This window comes from Mandrillus leucophaeus, unplaced genomic scaffold (genome assembly GCF_000951045.1).
Source record: "Mandrillus leucophaeus isolate KB7577 unplaced genomic scaffold, Mleu.le_1.0 Scaffold1486, whole genome shotgun sequence".
NCBI lineage: Eukaryota > Metazoa > Chordata > Mammalia > Primates > Cercopithecidae > Mandrillus > Mandrillus leucophaeus.
The window spans coordinates 393,290-411,102 of record NW_012101461.1 but is presented as its reverse complement, the minus strand read 5'-3'; the positions used below and the strand labels follow the sequence as shown (position 1 = coordinate 411,102).

The 17,813-nt window shown below is 34.9% G+C and overlaps 1 protein-coding gene across 1 annotated transcript in view; it reads right to left on the bottom strand.

Moving 5' to 3' along the window:
- Positions 1 to 17,813, bottom strand: part of ETNK1 (ethanolamine kinase 1) — a 63,499-nt gene that overhangs the window by 35,379 nt on the left and 10,307 nt on the right. The window contains exon 2 of the mRNA XM_011974764.1: positions 6,997 to 7,256. Coding sequence (XP_011830154.1) covers positions 6,997 to 7,256 — 260 coding nt within the window. The remainder of the gene's footprint in view (positions 1 to 6,996; positions 7,257 to 17,813) is intronic.

Here is a 17,813-nt window from a genome sequence, read left to right as displayed (position 1 = left end):
GAGAACCCAGAAACAAATCCACAATTATACAGTCAAACAGTACTCAACAAGGGTGCCAAGAACCTTAAATGAGGAAAGGACAACAATGGGAAGAGAAGAACAATGAGGAAAGGACAACAAATCGTACTGGGAAAACTAGACATCCACATGCAAAAGAATGAAGCTGGCCCCTTTCCTTACACCATATACCATATACGAAAACTAACTCAAGATGGACCAAAGATCTAAACGTAAGAACTAAAAGTATTAAAACGCTCATGAGAAAACAGGGATAAAGCTTCATGACGCTGGATATTTGGCACTGATTTCTTGGATATGACATCAAAAGCACAGGCAACAAAAGTAAAAATAAACTCTACCACATCAAAATTAAAAACTATGCACCAAAGGACACAATCAAAAGACTGAAAAAGCAACCTGCGGAATAAGATAAAATATTTGGAAATCATGTATTTAACAAGGAGATAACATTCAGAACATGTAACAAACTCCCACAATTCAACAACAAAAAATAACAAATAACCCCATGAAAAAACAGGCAAAGGACCTGAATAGGTGATTCTCCAGAAAAAGTAAACAAATGGTCAATAAGCATATGTTCAACATTACTACTCATTAGGCAAATGCAAATCAAAAGCACAATATGATACCACCTCATATCCATTAGAATGGCTACTGTAAAAAATAAAATAACTGTTGGTAAGAATGTAAAGAAATTGGTGCCCTTGTGCACTGTTGATGGGAATATAAAACGCTACAGCTATTACAGAAAACAGTATGGTGGTTCCTCAAATAATTAAAACCAGAATTACCATATGATATAGCAATTTCACTTCTGGGCATTTATCCAAAAGAACTGAATGCAGGGTATCAAAAACATATTTACATATTCATGTTCACAGCAACATTATTCACAATAGCCAAAACTGACTAGCCCAAGTATACATCCATGGATGAATAAACAAAATGTAGTATATAAATACAAAGGAATATGATTAAGCCTTGAAAAAAAAGAAAATTCTGACACATGCTACACAACATAGATGAACCTTGAAGTGTTCATGCTAAGTGAAATAAGCCAGTCACAAAAAGACAAACATTACATGATTCCACTAACATGATGTACCTAAGTAGTCAAATTCCTAGGGATAGAAGGTAGATGATGGTTGCCAGGGGCTAGAGGAAGGAAGGAAGATTTGTTGTTTAAAAAGCATAGAATCGGCCAGGCCTGGTGGCTCACGCCTATAATCCCAGCACTTTGGGAGGCCAAGGTGGGCAAGATCACCTGAGGTCTGGAGTTTGAGACCAGCCTGGCCAACATGGTGAAACCCCGTCTCTACTAAAAAATAAAATAATTGGCAGGGCGAGGTAGTGGGCACTAAAAAATACAATAATTGGTAGGGCGAGGTGGTGGGCACTAAAAAATACAGTAATTGGCAGGGTGAGGTGGTGAGCACCTGTAGTCCCAGTTACTTGGGAGGCTGAGGCAGAAGAATCGCTTGAACCTGGAAGGCAGAGGTTGCAGTGAGCCGAGATTGCACCACTGGCCGACATGGCAAGACTCTGTCTCAAAAAAAAAAAAAAAAAAAAAAAAAAGATAGAATTGCAATTTTACAAGATAAAAAAAAAAATTTTTTCAGGAAATTAGTTGCACAACCATGTGAATGCAGTAACACTACCGAGCTGTACATGTTAAAAAACGGTTAAGATGGTGACACAGGAGCCAGGAAGAAATTATTTAGGCAGATAGTGAAGGTAAAGGAGTTATCGGCAAGGGCTCCCTTTTAATAGAAAGCAGCCCCCAAATCACTTCTAACAAAGAGTGGCCTGAAAATTCAAGCTGCAGACATAGATAAGCAAGCTAGAAGCTTGCATAGGTAAATGCCAGCAGCTGTGCCAATAGAAAAGGGCTACCTGGAAGCCAGGTATATTCAACATGGAGCCTCCATCTTCCCTTTTCTTTGTCATCATGTGTCCAGTAAAAGAAGCAGGCAACATGGCACTGGCCAGGTAGAGAATCATCTGCATAATAAAAGATTAAAGTGGGGCCACCAGCTTCTACACGCTTTATGCAAAAGGCACACCTGGTCCAACCAATCTTTCGTGCCCTATGCAAATCAAACACTGCCTCCTCCAGTTAATCTATAAAACCCCGTGCGTTTCAGCACAGAACTGGCAACCCATTTTCTCTGGGACCCCTCTCTGCACAGAGAGCTCTTCTCTTTCTTTTGCCTATTAAACTTGCGCTCTTAATCTCACTCTGGTTGTCTGCATCCTAGTTTTCTGTAGCTGTGAGACAACCAACCTCAGGTATTACCCCAGATAAAAATGCTGCTTCAATGGTAAATTTTATGTTGTACTTACCATAATCAAATTTTTTCAGAACAACTATAATCAAATCAAATTTTTATTAACTAAATAAAATGCTCATTGAAAAAGAAGAGTTCTTAAAAACACTTTAATCAAGTGTACCTCAATTGTTTTCTATTAGCAAATATCATATACAACAGAAAACACTACATTTTTGTATTTCCTATTTATTTAAAACATTATTTTTAAATGTTTCTTTTTTATATATTTGCTGACACAAAACATAAGCAAATCAAATCCAACAATGTATAAAAATAAACTATACACTGTGACCAAGTGGGATTATCTCAGGTATACAAGGCTGGTTCAATATTTGAAAATTAATTTATAATCCATTACATTAACAGACTAAAACAGAAAAATCACACGAACCTATCAACATGTGCAGAAAAAGCATTTTGCAAAATCCAGCACCCATTATCATAAAAACTCAGCAAACTAGGAATAAAGAGACAGTATCTTCAATCTGATAAAGAATATCTACAAAAAAACTACAGCTAACATCCTAATGACAAATAATTTGAAGATTTCTCACTGAGATCAGGAATAAAGAAAGAACATCGCTTTTTAACCAATCCTTCTTAACACTGTACTGAAAGTTCTAGCTAATGCATTAAGACAAGAAAAAAAAAAAAATAAGAGGCAAGAAAAAAATAAAACTGTCTTTGTTTGCAGACAACATGATTTTCTACGGAGCAAATCTAACAGAATGGATCAAAAAAACCTCCTGGAATAAGCAATTATAGCAAGCTTGCAGGATAAAAAAATATATACATGAGAAAGTCAATTGCTTTCCTACATACCAGTAATGAATACTGAAATTTGAAAATAAAATGCACTCCTTTTACAGTAGCACCCCCAAAAATAAAATACTTAGGTATAAATCTAACAAACTCTGTACAATATCTATATGAGGCAGATTATAAAACTATGATAAAAGAAAGCAAATAACTAAATAAGAGATATTCCATGTTCATGGATAAAAAGACTCAATACTGCCAAGATGTCAGTTCTTCCCAATTTGATCTACAGATTCAGCGCAATTCCTACCAAAATCCCAGCAAGTCATTTTGTGATATCGAAAAACTGATTCTAAAGTTTACATGAATACTGTATCCCAAATACACACAATTATTATTTGTCAATTAAAAATAAATTCTTAAAAAGTCAATTTTAAAATGTAAAAAATAAAGTTTTTATAGAGAGGCAAAAGGCCCAGAATAGCCAACACAATTTGAAAGAGAAGAACAAGTTGGAGGACTAACACTACCTGACTTCGAGACTTACTATAAAGTTACAGTAATTAAGGTAGTGTGATATCTGCAAAAGATTAGACAAACAGATGAAGAAACAGAATACAGAACTCAGAAATAGACCCACATAAATAGTTAACTGATTTTTGAAAAGGAGCAAAGGAAATAAAATGGAGAAAAGACAGACTTTTCAATAAATTGTGCTGAACAACTGGACCTTCACATGCAAAAACATGAATCTAGACATATACCTTACACCTTCATTAAAATTTTGTCAAAATGGATTACAGACCTAAATGTAAAATCCAAAACTAAAACTCTGTGAGAAGATAACATAGGAGAAAATGTAGATGACCCTGGATTTGGCAATGACTTTTAAAAAACGACAACAAAGGCATGATCCATGAAAGGAAGAACAGATAAGCTGGACTTCATTAAAATGAAAACTTTCTACTCTGCAAAAGACACTGCCAAGAGAATAAAAAGATAAAGCACAGACTGGAAGAAAATATTTGCAAAACTCATATCCAATAATGGATTATTATCCAAAATACACCAAACAGCTCTTAAAATTCAGCAATAAGAACACAAACAACCCCATTTCATCAAAGATACACAGATGGGTAAATAAGCATATGAAAAGATATTCCATATTACGTATCAGGGAAATGCAAACAAAAACAATAAGATACCTATACATTTATTAGAATGACCAAAATTCAAAACTCTTACAACACTAAATGCTGGTGAAGATGTGGAGCAACAGCAACTCTCAGTCATCGCTAGTGGAAATGTAAAATGGCACAGCCATTCTGGGAAAGTTTGGCGGTTTATTACAAAACTAAACATACTCTTACCATACAATCCAGCAATCATGCTCGTCAGCATTTACCCAAAGGAGTTAAAAATTTGTATGTCTACATTAAAATCTGTATAGAGATTCTTATAGCAGCTTAATTCATAGTTGCTAAAACTTGGAAGCAACCAAAATGTCCTTCAGTAGTTGAATGAACAAAATAGACTTGGTGTACAGCCAATGAAATATTATTCAGCACCCTGAAAAGAAATCTGCCAATAAGCCATAAAAAGACATGGAAGAAACAAATGCATATTACTAAGTCAAAGAAGCCAAACTAATGAGGCTACTTAATTAAATGACTCCAAATATATGACATTCTGAAAAAGGCAAAACTGGGAAGCAGTAAAAAGATCAGGGGTTGCCACTGGTTAAGGGGAAAAGAGGGATGAATAGGCAGAGCACAGAGGATTTTTTTAGAGCAGTGAAACTACACTGTATGACACTATTAACAGTGGATACGTGCATTATGTATTTGCCCAAACCCACAGAATGTACATCACCAAGGGTGTACCCTAATGTAAACTGTGGACTTTGGGTGATAATGGTGTATCAATATAGGTTTGTGTATTATAACAAAAGTACCACTCTGATATTCATAATGAGGGAGGATGTCTGTAGAGGATGTATCAATAAAAAATATATCTTTAAAAAGATCTAAGTAGAGAAAAATAAACAAAGGCTTTGGCATTTTGGAAAGAAATAATATATAAGTAGATCTAACCAAAAAGCATAGAAAAGGATACTTTTACTGAAAACATGTTTATAACATTGTATCAAATACCAAAGTCGGCCTTGACAAACCTTCACTGTTCTTGATCAAAAACTATAATAATTTTATTTTTTCTATTTGAGGTTACTGAAAAAGATAAATCATGTTTTACTCTCTGCTTTAGTTAGAAGGAAACTCATGTGGCCTTTCTCTAGGAACTTCATGAAATATGTTTTTGTATATATACAAAACCAGCTTTGGGGGGGATCCAATTTATGCATCTATTCATTTTTACTGCTGTTATATAGGTATTTGCCAACCACTGTGAACAGATTGAGGATTTATAAATACATGCAAGCCTAAAGATTACCAAACAATTGATATGCAGTAAACACAAATGTATTAATCAGAATCTCTTAATACATCTAAAGATCAGATTCATGTAAAAGAAGAAAATATATGTAATGGCTAAAAACTAGGGTTTGAACAGATTTCTATGCCAAAATATTTTAATATATTATTTGATATAGGTTTACAATAGGTAAGTGATACTGGTACATTCCATTTTTACCAGTGTATTAACTTAGCAATTCTTAAACTATGATCAGGGAGCCCCTGGCCATCCAAAACCCTTTCAGGAATTTTGTAAAGTTGAAACTATTTTCACAAGATATTATTTACCTTTCTCACTCTCATTCTCTCACAAGTGTACAGTGTAGTTTTCAAGAGGTTACATGATATGTGATAATTTCATCACAATGACAGCTAACAGAACATGTACTTGATATTCTTTTATTCTAAAAAAATTTGTTTTAGTATCTAATATGGCAAATATTGATAAACGTTAATCAAATATTAAAACAAAGCTCTTTGGGCACTCAGCCTCAAAGAGCTATAAAGAGGTCTTGAGACCAAAATAGTTGCGAACTGCTGCTTTAACCTATGAAGTAACCTGCTCTTTTCCAATCAAGACCATTTTCTAGGCTGGGCGCGGTGGCTTACGCCTGTAATCCCAGCACTTTGGGAGGCCGAGGCGGGTGGATCACAAGGTCAGGAGATCGAGATCACGGTGAAACCCCATCTCTACTAAAAATACAAAAAATTAGCCGGGCGCGGTTGCGGGCACCTGTAGTCCCAGCTACTCGGGAGGCTGAGGCAGGAGAATGGCGTGAACCCGGGAGGCGGAGCTTGCAGTGAGCCGAGGTCACGCCACTGCCCTCCAGCCAGGGGGATAGAGCAAGACTCCGTCTAAAAAAAAAAAAAAAAAAAAAAGGCCATTTTTCTAGAGTTTTCAAGAGCAGAAAGAGAATTTTTTAAGTTGGCAATTTTGGAAAAATGATCAAGCATATATGACATTATTCTTTATAGAAAGCACAATAATAATGAACAACTTAAAGAACAAAGAATTGTTAACCAAATTAATAAAATTTTACTAAGCAAGAACTCTGAAAACATGAATAATTAAGTAATAAGCAATTGTTAGTAACAAATGTATAACACGTCAACTCAAATACTAACTGGAAAACACTAAGCAGAAGCCTCGACTCTCTGCAGCTGGTTAATCCAAAAGCTCTTGTAGTTTTTCCTTTGCAAAGAGTCAGTGACGAGAACTGCAGATACAAAGAAATTTACTTCTTTCTTTTTAGGGAAAACAAGAACAAAAACAAAAACCCTAGCTAAACAAAGTTTCTAAGTTAACCAAATAGTTGTTCAAACAAAGAAAAGGCAATTTTAAAAAATATTTCCTTAAGGCACTTAAATGCCCACATTTTTCAAAAGGAAAAATTCAGAAAAAATGTATGTACCTGAAAATGGCTGGATTGCAGACATGCTTTGGATCCAATGCTTCACCTTGTATAAACTCATAGCATAGTCCATTATTGAAGGTACAGTAGAGTTGTGGTGCACACCCATGAGCCTGCAACACTCGAAAACTCTTTACTTCCTCATCTCGATCGACTAATAACTCAGTCTTATTGCCATAAATTCTCACCAGGACTACATCCTCCATGGTATTTCCCACGTAACAGCCAATAAGTTTATTTGTGATTCCATCTGTGAAGAGCTGCCAAAAATAAAAATTAAAAATGGGGGAAAAAAAGGAATTATCTATCTTTACAGAACAGGAGATAAATTGAAAATCATGAGTTAAATACTTATTAAAGAAAACACCAACTTCTTAACATAAAAGAACCATCTTTGAATACAATTTTATCTAACATCTATAATTTTAATTCTATATTTAAACTAAGGGGACAACTAATGTTAGTATGTTGCCCTTAATTCATATAACATGCCTTCCTTGATCCAAAGTGTTAATTATTCACTGTCTTCAATATTTCTATATAACTTTTTTGATACATGCCATTTCTTACAGTCCACCTTGTATCACAATCTTTGCACATCTGTGTGTGTGTATGTGTGTGTGTACACATACAGGGAATCTCTCCTATGTCCAACAGATTGGAAAGTCTCTGAGAATGGGAACACTGCCCTATTCCTGGTATGGTTCATTACTTATAGAAGTCCTTAACAACATTCATAGACTTGTTACTAAATATACAAATATAATCTACCATAATTTAATTATGGCAAATCTCCAACTTACTAAAAACTCAATTTTAAATATTAATTTTAAAGATTATCTAACATAACATGCATTAAACATTGTGTTATGCACTCAGGGTATAACAGTTTTGACTATTATAATTTAACCACTATGGCTATAAACAAAAACACAACCTTACAGAAAGACAAAAGAGATAAGTAGAGATTTCTATGGTATTTTTTTAAATGAGACTTTGGGGCTTGTCAAGACCTTTAAGTCAAGTACTTTAAATCCTTTTTTAGATCTGAGCACAGAAGGTGTATTTCAAAAGGAAACAGGTGATTAGCAATACTAATTATAAAAGTCTATTAAAATAATTTTCATTTTCCTCTGTATTAATCTGACACTAGAACTAACACTTAACTTCTATTATAATTCAGCACTTTTGGAGGCTCCCAAGTGGAACAAAGGGAGAAAAGAAAGCGAAAGCAAGAATTCAGGATATTTTTTCCATGTCAACAGGGCAAGAATAGGAAAAAAGAACAGAAGTTTTAAAAGTATGTATACACATTTAACTAACGCTTGAGAAAGAGGGTAAATATTTCTATCTCAATTAGACTGATATTAAATGACATGAAAAAAGATGTGAAACTATTTACTAAAACTATTAATTATATACAACTAACCAGTGTTGAGATAATGGTTTGTATTATATATAGGTCTTAGCTGTTACCTTTATTCACATAATGCAGTAACACTTCATGAACCAGTGTAAAGGGACTTATTTTGAATATCCCCATTTTTTAGATATGTGCATACTAGTGTTGCTTTCCACCTAGATTTCAAAAAGACTGTATGAAAGACACTGTCAGGAAGTACATATACTTAAAATGAGTATTTTTTATCATAATTGTAATTTTATTAAAATCTGCAATGAAAAACATGTTATTTCTTATCACAATGCCACTATCAATTCACACATGCTGTTCTGTAACTTCTTCAGATGTCATAGATAAAATATTTCAAATACAGTAATAAAGATTGAGAAACCTTTTAACATTCTGAAATGTTTATAATGAATGAGACTCCGGGCTCCTCAAACTCCAGAAATCATCTCCATTTTCTGAACCTTCACAGCAAATAGTAGGTGCTTAATACTTAATACTAGGTACTTAACACTAGAACTCATATAGTTACCAACATTAATGTCTTCATCCAGCTTATAACAATTGCATTCTCTTGTTCTTGCCTATAATGATCAAACATATCCCTAAATTGACCATGCTATATTATACACATTTATTTGTGCAAACATAAAAAGATGTATACATGTAAGGGCTAGAGACAGATATGATTACTCAATACAGATTACTAAACACTAATTAAACATATATAAAGATGACACAGTGTCACAACTCCAATGACCCTGGCCCTAACTTTCTATATTGCACAACAGTTACATAATTGGCAATGAAATGATAGGCAAAGAAACCTCTAGAATAAAAAGATATGTGAATAATATAATTCCACATTTATCAAAATATTTTATGTATAAAGATTTATTTGTCTACAAAGATACAAGGTAGTTTAAATCTTGTTTCTTTATTTTTTTGTTTTTAACCTTTTATCTTTTGGCTTATGTATGTTCACTAACTTCTATTTTTACAGCAATGAACCTGGTTTACTAGTGGAAAAATTAGTAGCAAAACAATGGCCTGGCACTCAGTAGGCCTTGAAGTCATGCTGAACATAGTTTTACAAAACATCAATATTCAACATCAGATGAAGTCACTCTGTGATTATAATGGATCCAGAAAACAACAAAACCACTCTGTAATCGTGTCTGAAGGTGGAAGAAAAATTCGAACTTTGTCCAAATGACAACAATTACCAAATATCTCCTTATCCTGGCTAATATGAGTGACTGCTGCTCTTTTCCAGTCAAACTTTGGCCCTGCTTCATTTCTTCAGCCTTCTAGGTAAGATTAAGATACCCCTAAGTCATAGACTTATCCCACTTCCTTCCTGACAGCATCCAATCCAGAGAATACCCTGTTTACCTCGAACCCTCCACCAAATCACAGACAAATCCCCACCATTCTCAATGATGTAGTTCTCCCTTACTGCAGTGAGTAATAAACCCAACTTCTTCAGTTACAGGTGAGTTTCTACCGGTCTCTCGCTGGAGAACAATGACTTCAGTTTAAAGATGTACAGGTAATACTTCTTACTTTTGCATTGTTCCCACCTCATATATAAACCACAAGTAACTCAATGTGCTGAACCATCTAAAATATGCTATTAAAATACACTATACACACTCTAGCTATGTATACTATCTTAAATATATACTAGAAATATAAAATTCCACCTCAGTAGAGGTGAGACAAAATATAAATCTTAGTGAGCTCCTTTTAATGGGGCTTATCCTGCACTATTTGTTAAGTATTTCACACGGCAGTAGTTGAGAGGATGAGCTACAGAGCCAGAGTTTGAGTTTGAATCCCAGCTCTGTTACATACAAACCGAGTAAACTTAGGCAAGTCACTTACCCTCTGTGTGTCTCTATTTCATATATAAAATCAGTATATTAGCATCTACTTCTTGCATTGCTCTGAAGATTAATATGTTATATACATAAAGGTACCTAGAACAGTGCTTGGCACTCAGTAAGCTTGTAAATGTAGCCAATGATACATTTAAATTTCAATACAAAACAGCAAAATAATGTTGAAATTATAAAATAATTAAGACTAAAATATATGTTAAAACAATATTTAAAAACAATACTTTAAATATGTCTCTAAAAGTAGCTTAAATCCAAATAGCTAAATGTTAAATATCATTTCTGGGCAAATTCTCTTTCACATCTAAAAAAAAAAAAGGCTTTCAACTTAGTCAGAAATGCCATTCAATGTTACTCTCTCAAGTTACTATTACCCTATATGCATTTGGTTTTGCACGACGAATTATATCCCGTTAAACTTTAATCCCTAAAATGTATACTACTAAGCCAGTAAATTTAGCTACTAATCACTTCTAATCTTTAGTTTAAATATTAACAGCTTTTAAATACTAGGAAAATTAATAACGGATTCTCAATTTGTTCTCTGCCTTACCTCATCACGTAATTTTTAAAAACAACATCTATATTGGTTAAAAATACAATTTAAACTTACCCTTTAACAAATTCCAACAACCCAGGAGTCTATTTTTTAACTGCTTAATATTGATGAAGTTATCAATGTTACTATGAAAATTGGCAATTAAGCAGAATTAAGCGTTTATCCTACATTTTATGTAACCCACATTTCATAATATCCAAACTGCTCTAATTAATGAGAGAAAATTATGTACCAAAGAATTCCAGTTGACAAATGTGGAGGATACAACAGAAAAAGTATTCAGGAAACAATCTTCAATGAATAAGACCATTAGATGAAAGATTGACAGGTAATTTTATAATGGTAGGAGTCATTTGTCACCTCCTGATTTCAAGAAACAATCTGACATGTTATACCTTCTGATGTGATGCAATATGAAATACACTGCACTACCCATGATTTGAAATCTAATCAAGCTTCTAGATCTTCCCTTTTTTTTTTTTTTGACAGAGTCGCGCAGTGACTCTCCTGCCTCAGCCTCCCAAGTAGCTGGGATTAAGGCACCTGCCACTATACCCGGCTAATTTTTGTATTTTTAGTAAAGACAGGGTTTCCTCATGTTGGCCAGGCTGGTCTAGAACTCCTGATCTCAAGTGATCCACCCGCCTCAGCCTCCCAAAGTGCTAGGATTCCATGTGTGAGCCACGATGCCCGGCCAGATCTTCCTATTCCTAAGAAACACCACATGGCTGGCCACAGTGGCATGAATGCCTATAATCCCAACACTTTGGAAGCCAGGAGAATCACTTGGGGTCAGGAGTTCAAGACAACCCTGGCTAACGTGGTGACACCCCGTTTCTCTAAAAAAAAAAAAAAAAAAAAAAAAAACCACCACAAAGAGGAACAACAAAAAATATACAAATCCACAATGTGGGTCTTTCTACACAAACGCCCCACCAATAGTCAATAGTATGGCAGTCTAGTTTACGGAGGCTTAGGAAACACACAGATGCATCTAGTTTGTTTCCTAACTCAAACAAATATGTATAAAAATATTTTTTGAGGTAAAATTTTATTATGAACTGGCTATTAAACAGTACTTAGACATTACTACTAATTTTGCTCGGTGTTATAATGGTGCTGCGATCATGTAAAAAAATTTTTTTTATGTTTACAAATGCATACGGAAATACACAAAGACAATGACAAGGTCTGACTGAGATTTGCTTTAGAAGACTTTAAAGGGGTTAAAAACCAAATGAAGCAAATATGGATTCTGGATAATATACGAATATTTTATTATCTCAATTTTGAGTATGTTAGAAAATTATAGTTTTTAACTTGCATGATACAACTAATCAAAGTGTAAGTGAGGAACTCTAGAGCTTCTATTAGAGAATTACAAAATATAAAACATCAAGGAGAAATTCTAGAGTTTCTATTAGAGAATTACATAATATAATATAGCACAAGTATGTAACATTCACTTGCTAGCAGATTCCAAAACAAGTAAATGATAAAACTTAAAGACAGGCCGCGCATGATGGCTCATGCCTGTGATTCCAGCACTTCAGGAGGCCGAGGCAGGTGGATCACTTCAGGTCAGGAGATTGAGACTAGCCTGGTCAATATGGTGAAACACTATCTCTACTAAAAATACAAAAATTAGCTGGGTGTGGTGGTGCATGCCTGTAATTCCAGCTACTCACGAGGCTGAGGCAGGAGAATCACTTGAACTCAGGAGGCAAAGGTTGCAGTGAGCCAAGATCGCTCCACTGCACTCCAGCCTGGGAGACAGAGTGAAACTCCGTCTCAAAAAAACAAAACAAAACAAAACAAAACAAAACACCTTAAAGACAGGTTAAAAAGGGGGGAAAAAAGTTAAAAGGTCCAAGTGTTATGGGATGGAAAAATATATTATGCGGCCATGTATCCCACCCACTTCTAGAGGCCAACTTCTTTCTCCTTCCCTTCTCTGCCAAATTTCTTGCAAGAGAATTTTGTATTCAATTATTTCCACTTCCAAACCTACTATCTGCTTTTTTTTTGTAATTTTTATTTTTATCAATCAGCAGTAGACCTCCCGCTAAACTACTTTTCAACTCTCATGCTATTTAATTCCTTATTTTTAAATACCATTCTTAAACTGCTTTTCTGTAAAGTCTACACATTATCTGAGACTTCTTATGAGACTGAGCTTTCTTATTTTCTTCACACATATACTCTCTCTCTCTCTCTCTGTCACTTCTCCTATCTTCCTCTACCCAATATAAGTATATCAGATTTTTTATTTTATCAATCTTCAATTACACTATTTTGTACACATCCTGCCAAACCCCAACATGAGATATACTGTAAATTTCCTTTCCGGATAGTTTGTTTCCTCTTTAACTAATAACTGGCTTATTTTCTCATTTGCTTACTTTTTAATATACCTATTTTTACTCTCTATATTAGTGACTTTCAAATTGGGCTATAAAGCCCTCAAGGAATGGGAATGGGAATCCAAGTAGGCAAAAAAGCTCTGCTATATCCCCAGCACGTACAAACGCACATGTGCGCATATACTACACTACCACCATCTTGCCCTCGTTTATTTCACATATACATGACACTTGGGGACAAGATTTTATTTAAACAAAGAATTCTAACCCTATAGAAAAGGTTGAAAATCACTGATAAAAATCATCTAATGGGCCACTTTCACTCTTGGCCAAGGCAAAGTAATGGGGACAGGATTTACCCTTTTACTTGAAACAACCTCTCTCCCACAAATAAAAACCAGACAAAACATATGAAATAACAATTTTTAAGACAATGGACTTTAGAGAGAACAGTGATTCCTGAGAGATGGGAAACAAACAATATGAACTCTATGATTGCCCCCAGCTTAATGTCTTGAGAGAATTCTCAGGTCCCAGCAAAGGGAAAGAGAACCCAGATGGAGCTTGTGTGGACTTCATTAATTGAGATAAACTGAGCATCGGAGGATATCAAAACAGCTAGAGTATGCAGGACAGAGTAGTAAACCGGAAAGACAGGGAGACAGACAGAAAGGAGACAGCACTCTAGAGGATCTGCAAATGGCCCCACTGTATCCCCTTGGTATCCGAGGGGGATTCATTCCAGGACCCCACCCCCACAACAACACCAAAATCTACAAATGCTCAAGCCTGTTAAATTTTGTTTTACATTTTTTTGTTCATATTATTTTACATGTTCTGAAAGTCTGTTATATAGAATGATGTAGTATTTGCACATAACCTATTTATATTCTGCCACACACTTTAAATCATCACTAGATTACTTACAATACCTAATACAATGTAGATGTTATGCAAATAGTTGTTATACTGTATTGTTTAAGAAATAATGACAAGAAAAAATATCTACACATGTTCAGTACTGAAACAACCATCTTTTTTTTCTCTTAATATTTTCAATCCGCAGTTGCTTGAATCCACGGAGGCAGAAGCCATGGATATGAAAGGATAACTCTATATGCTGCTTACAAAACACATAGAGAAGAAGCTGATGTAGCTAGCTATCTCATAACAGATAAAATAGACCTTAATGAAATATTACTAAAGATAAGGAGGGACATTTTATAATGACAAAGGGATTGATCCACCCAGAAGATATAAAAATTCTAAATGTGTATGCATCCAACAATACAACTTCAAAAGATACAGAGCAAAAACTTACAGAATTAAACAAATCCCATAATAAATGTAGGAAATTTGAGCACACCATTCAAGACCTCAATTTTAATTTTTTTAATGTTTATAGATAACACTATTTTTTTACAAGACTTCATTTTTTTGAGCAGAGAAAAATCATTATGTAGTAAGAGCTCTAAACAACAAAATTAAAAATCCAAATTAACTGACATACACAGAAGCCTACACTCAACAACAGAATATTCTTTTTCTTATCTTTTTTTTGAGAGGGTCCCACTCTGTTCACCCAGGCGGCAGTGCAGTGACACAATCACAGCTCACTGCAGCCTCAACCTCCCAGGCTGGAACAATCCTCCCACCTCAGCCACCCGAGTAGCTGGGACTAAGGCGTGCATCACCACGCCCGGCTAAGGTTTTGCATTTTTTTGTAGAGACAGGGTTTTGCCATGTTGGCCAGGCTAATCTTGAATTCCTGGAGTCAGTCTGCCCACCTTAGGCTCCCAAAGTGCTGGGCCGTGCCTGGCCAAGAACATACTTTCTTTTCAAGGCTACACAAAACATTACCAAAATTGACTATGGGCTTCATTATAAAGCAAGCCTCAACAAATATCAAACGATTAAAATCACTTAAGAGTATCTTCTCAAACTACAGTGGATATGAGTTAGATATCAATAACATGCACAACAAATAAAACCGGTTAAGATAATGAATTTTTATGTTTTTATAACAATTTTTTTTAAAAATTAAATATGCACCAACTCAATGGAAATGAATCAAATACACATGTAAAATAAGTGAGATAAAGAAAAAAACACCACAATGGCAATTAGAAAACATTTTGAACTAAATGATAATAAACATATATTGTCAAGCAAGTGGTATCTGTAACCTAATATCAACACTAGAAGTCTTAGAACTTCTTTCTGTTCATTGTTTCTTGGTATCATAGTCACCAAAGAAAACATGATGCGCAGTCAAGCACTGCATGGAACAACGCTTTACTCACACAGAGAGGAGACAAAGCAAGATCAGCTTCAGTAATGGGTGTTGGTCTCCCATGGTGGGCAAGTGCCTCCCAGCAGCTGATGCCAACAACTGGCCTACACAAACCCCTCCTGGGCTACAGCAGACCAACCCCATCCCTCCATCCCCTCCCCACTGGGGAGACACTGTAGGTGAGCCAGGTGACATACGACACACATGCTGAAGTAGAGCAAAGGAGTACACACTGAGTCTAAAACAGGAAAAAATATTCCCACACAGGAAAAAATAGGTCCAGCACAGGCTATGAGGACTCTTACCTCTTGGTAAGAAAGTGTTTCAGGCCCAAAGCCCATTTCTATTTGGTGAGAAGGGATGGAAGGACTGTGTGCATGAGACTGCCTTTCCCAACACAAGTCAAGACTTGTGGATACTTACAAAGCCATGTAATGAACAATATATTAGAAATTTAAAAGGCAAAAAATTAGTGCTTCCAGCTCAAGAAGCTAGAAAAATAACAGCTAATTAACCTTCGAAAACAAAAAAAGGATTAGGAAGGAAATAACGAAGGACAAAACTATCAATAAAATAGAAAAACTCAACAGTCAAAAATTGTTATTTTTTAATAACTTCAAAAATAGCAAACTTTTGAAAACTTCAAAAGTTTGAGATGTGATGGTTCATGCCTGTAATCCCAACACTTCGGGAGGCCAAGGTGGGCAGACTGCTTGAACTCAGGAGTTCAAGACCAGCCTGGGCAACATGATGAAATTCCATCTCAAATAAATAAATAAATAAATAAATAAATAAATAAATAAATAAATAAGCTGGGCATGGGGCGAGCACCTGGTCGAAGCTGTAGTGGGCCATGATAGCACCACTGCATTCAATCCCGGGCAACAGAGTGACACCTTGCCTCAAAACAAACAAAAATTATTCCTTGAAAAGATTAACACAGTTGATAACTTCTTAGCAAAATGTATGAAGACAATAAAGTGACACAAATGATAAAGAAATGAACTTCACTACAGACCTTAAACATGTATTATTAAAAGCAACTCTTCCACAAATAGAAAAAAAAAGAAATACCTCCGAACTTGGTACCAAAACTTGTCAAGGACATTATAAGAAAGGAAGATTTCAGACCAATCTCTTTCATAAGCAGAGTTGCAAAAATCCTCATCAAAATATTAGCAATTGATACAATAATAAAAAAGAGAATATATACAACCAAATAGGGTTTTCTCCAGGAATGCAAAGGTTACTTAACATTTAAATTTTTTTTAAATCAAAGTAATTCACTTCAATAAGAGAAAAATTAAGAAAAATCTTATAATCATCATGAAATGCAGAAAAAACATTTGGCCAAATTCATCATTCATGATGAAAATACTTAAACAAAGAATAAAAAGAAACTTGCTTAATCTGGTAAAGTCATTAAAGAAAATCTATAGCATATATCATACCTAACAATAAAATATTGAAAATGTTCTCCGTAAGACTGGGAAATAAAGGATGCCCACTATCAACTTTCATCTTTTTCAAGTGTGTTAGAGAGGTCCTTACTAGTGCAGTAAGACAAAAAGACAGAAGGACAGACAGCAATTATGTATTATTTTCAGATTTTACATAGAGAAAATGCAAAAATAATCTACATAAAAACCTTTAGAATGTGAAAAATTCAATATACAACAATTAATTATAATCCTATATACCAACAACAAAGTAATTTTTTAAGTGACACCCTTTACAATAACATCAAAAAGCATCAATACCTAGGGATAAATCAAATAAAACACATGAGATCTCCACAGTGAAAACTTCAAAAGTTTGAGAGAAATTAAAAACCTAAACAAACGGCATATATGGTGTTTATTAATTTTAAGATTCAATCTTGTTAAAAGAATTCACTTCTCCCCAAATCTATCTATTGATTCTACAAAATATAATCAAAATCCTATCCAGTTTCTTTTGTGGGAATTCCAGAATTGAGTCTACAACTTATATGGCAACTTAAAAAGTCAAGAATAGTCAAGGCAATCTCAAAAACGAACAAAGCTGGAGTCCTATACCAAAGCCTATAATAACTACATCAAATACCAAGTCCTGTAGCAATGATTGAGCGTAATCCACACAGAGTGGTACTGCTGCAGTAACAGACAAAACAGACCAAAAGAAAAGAACAGGCGGGGTGCAGTGGCTCGCGCCTGTAATCCCAGCAATTTGGGAGGCCAAGGCGGGCAGATCACTTGAGGCCAGGAGTTCAAGACCAGCCTGGCCAACATGGTGAATCCCCATCTCCACTAAA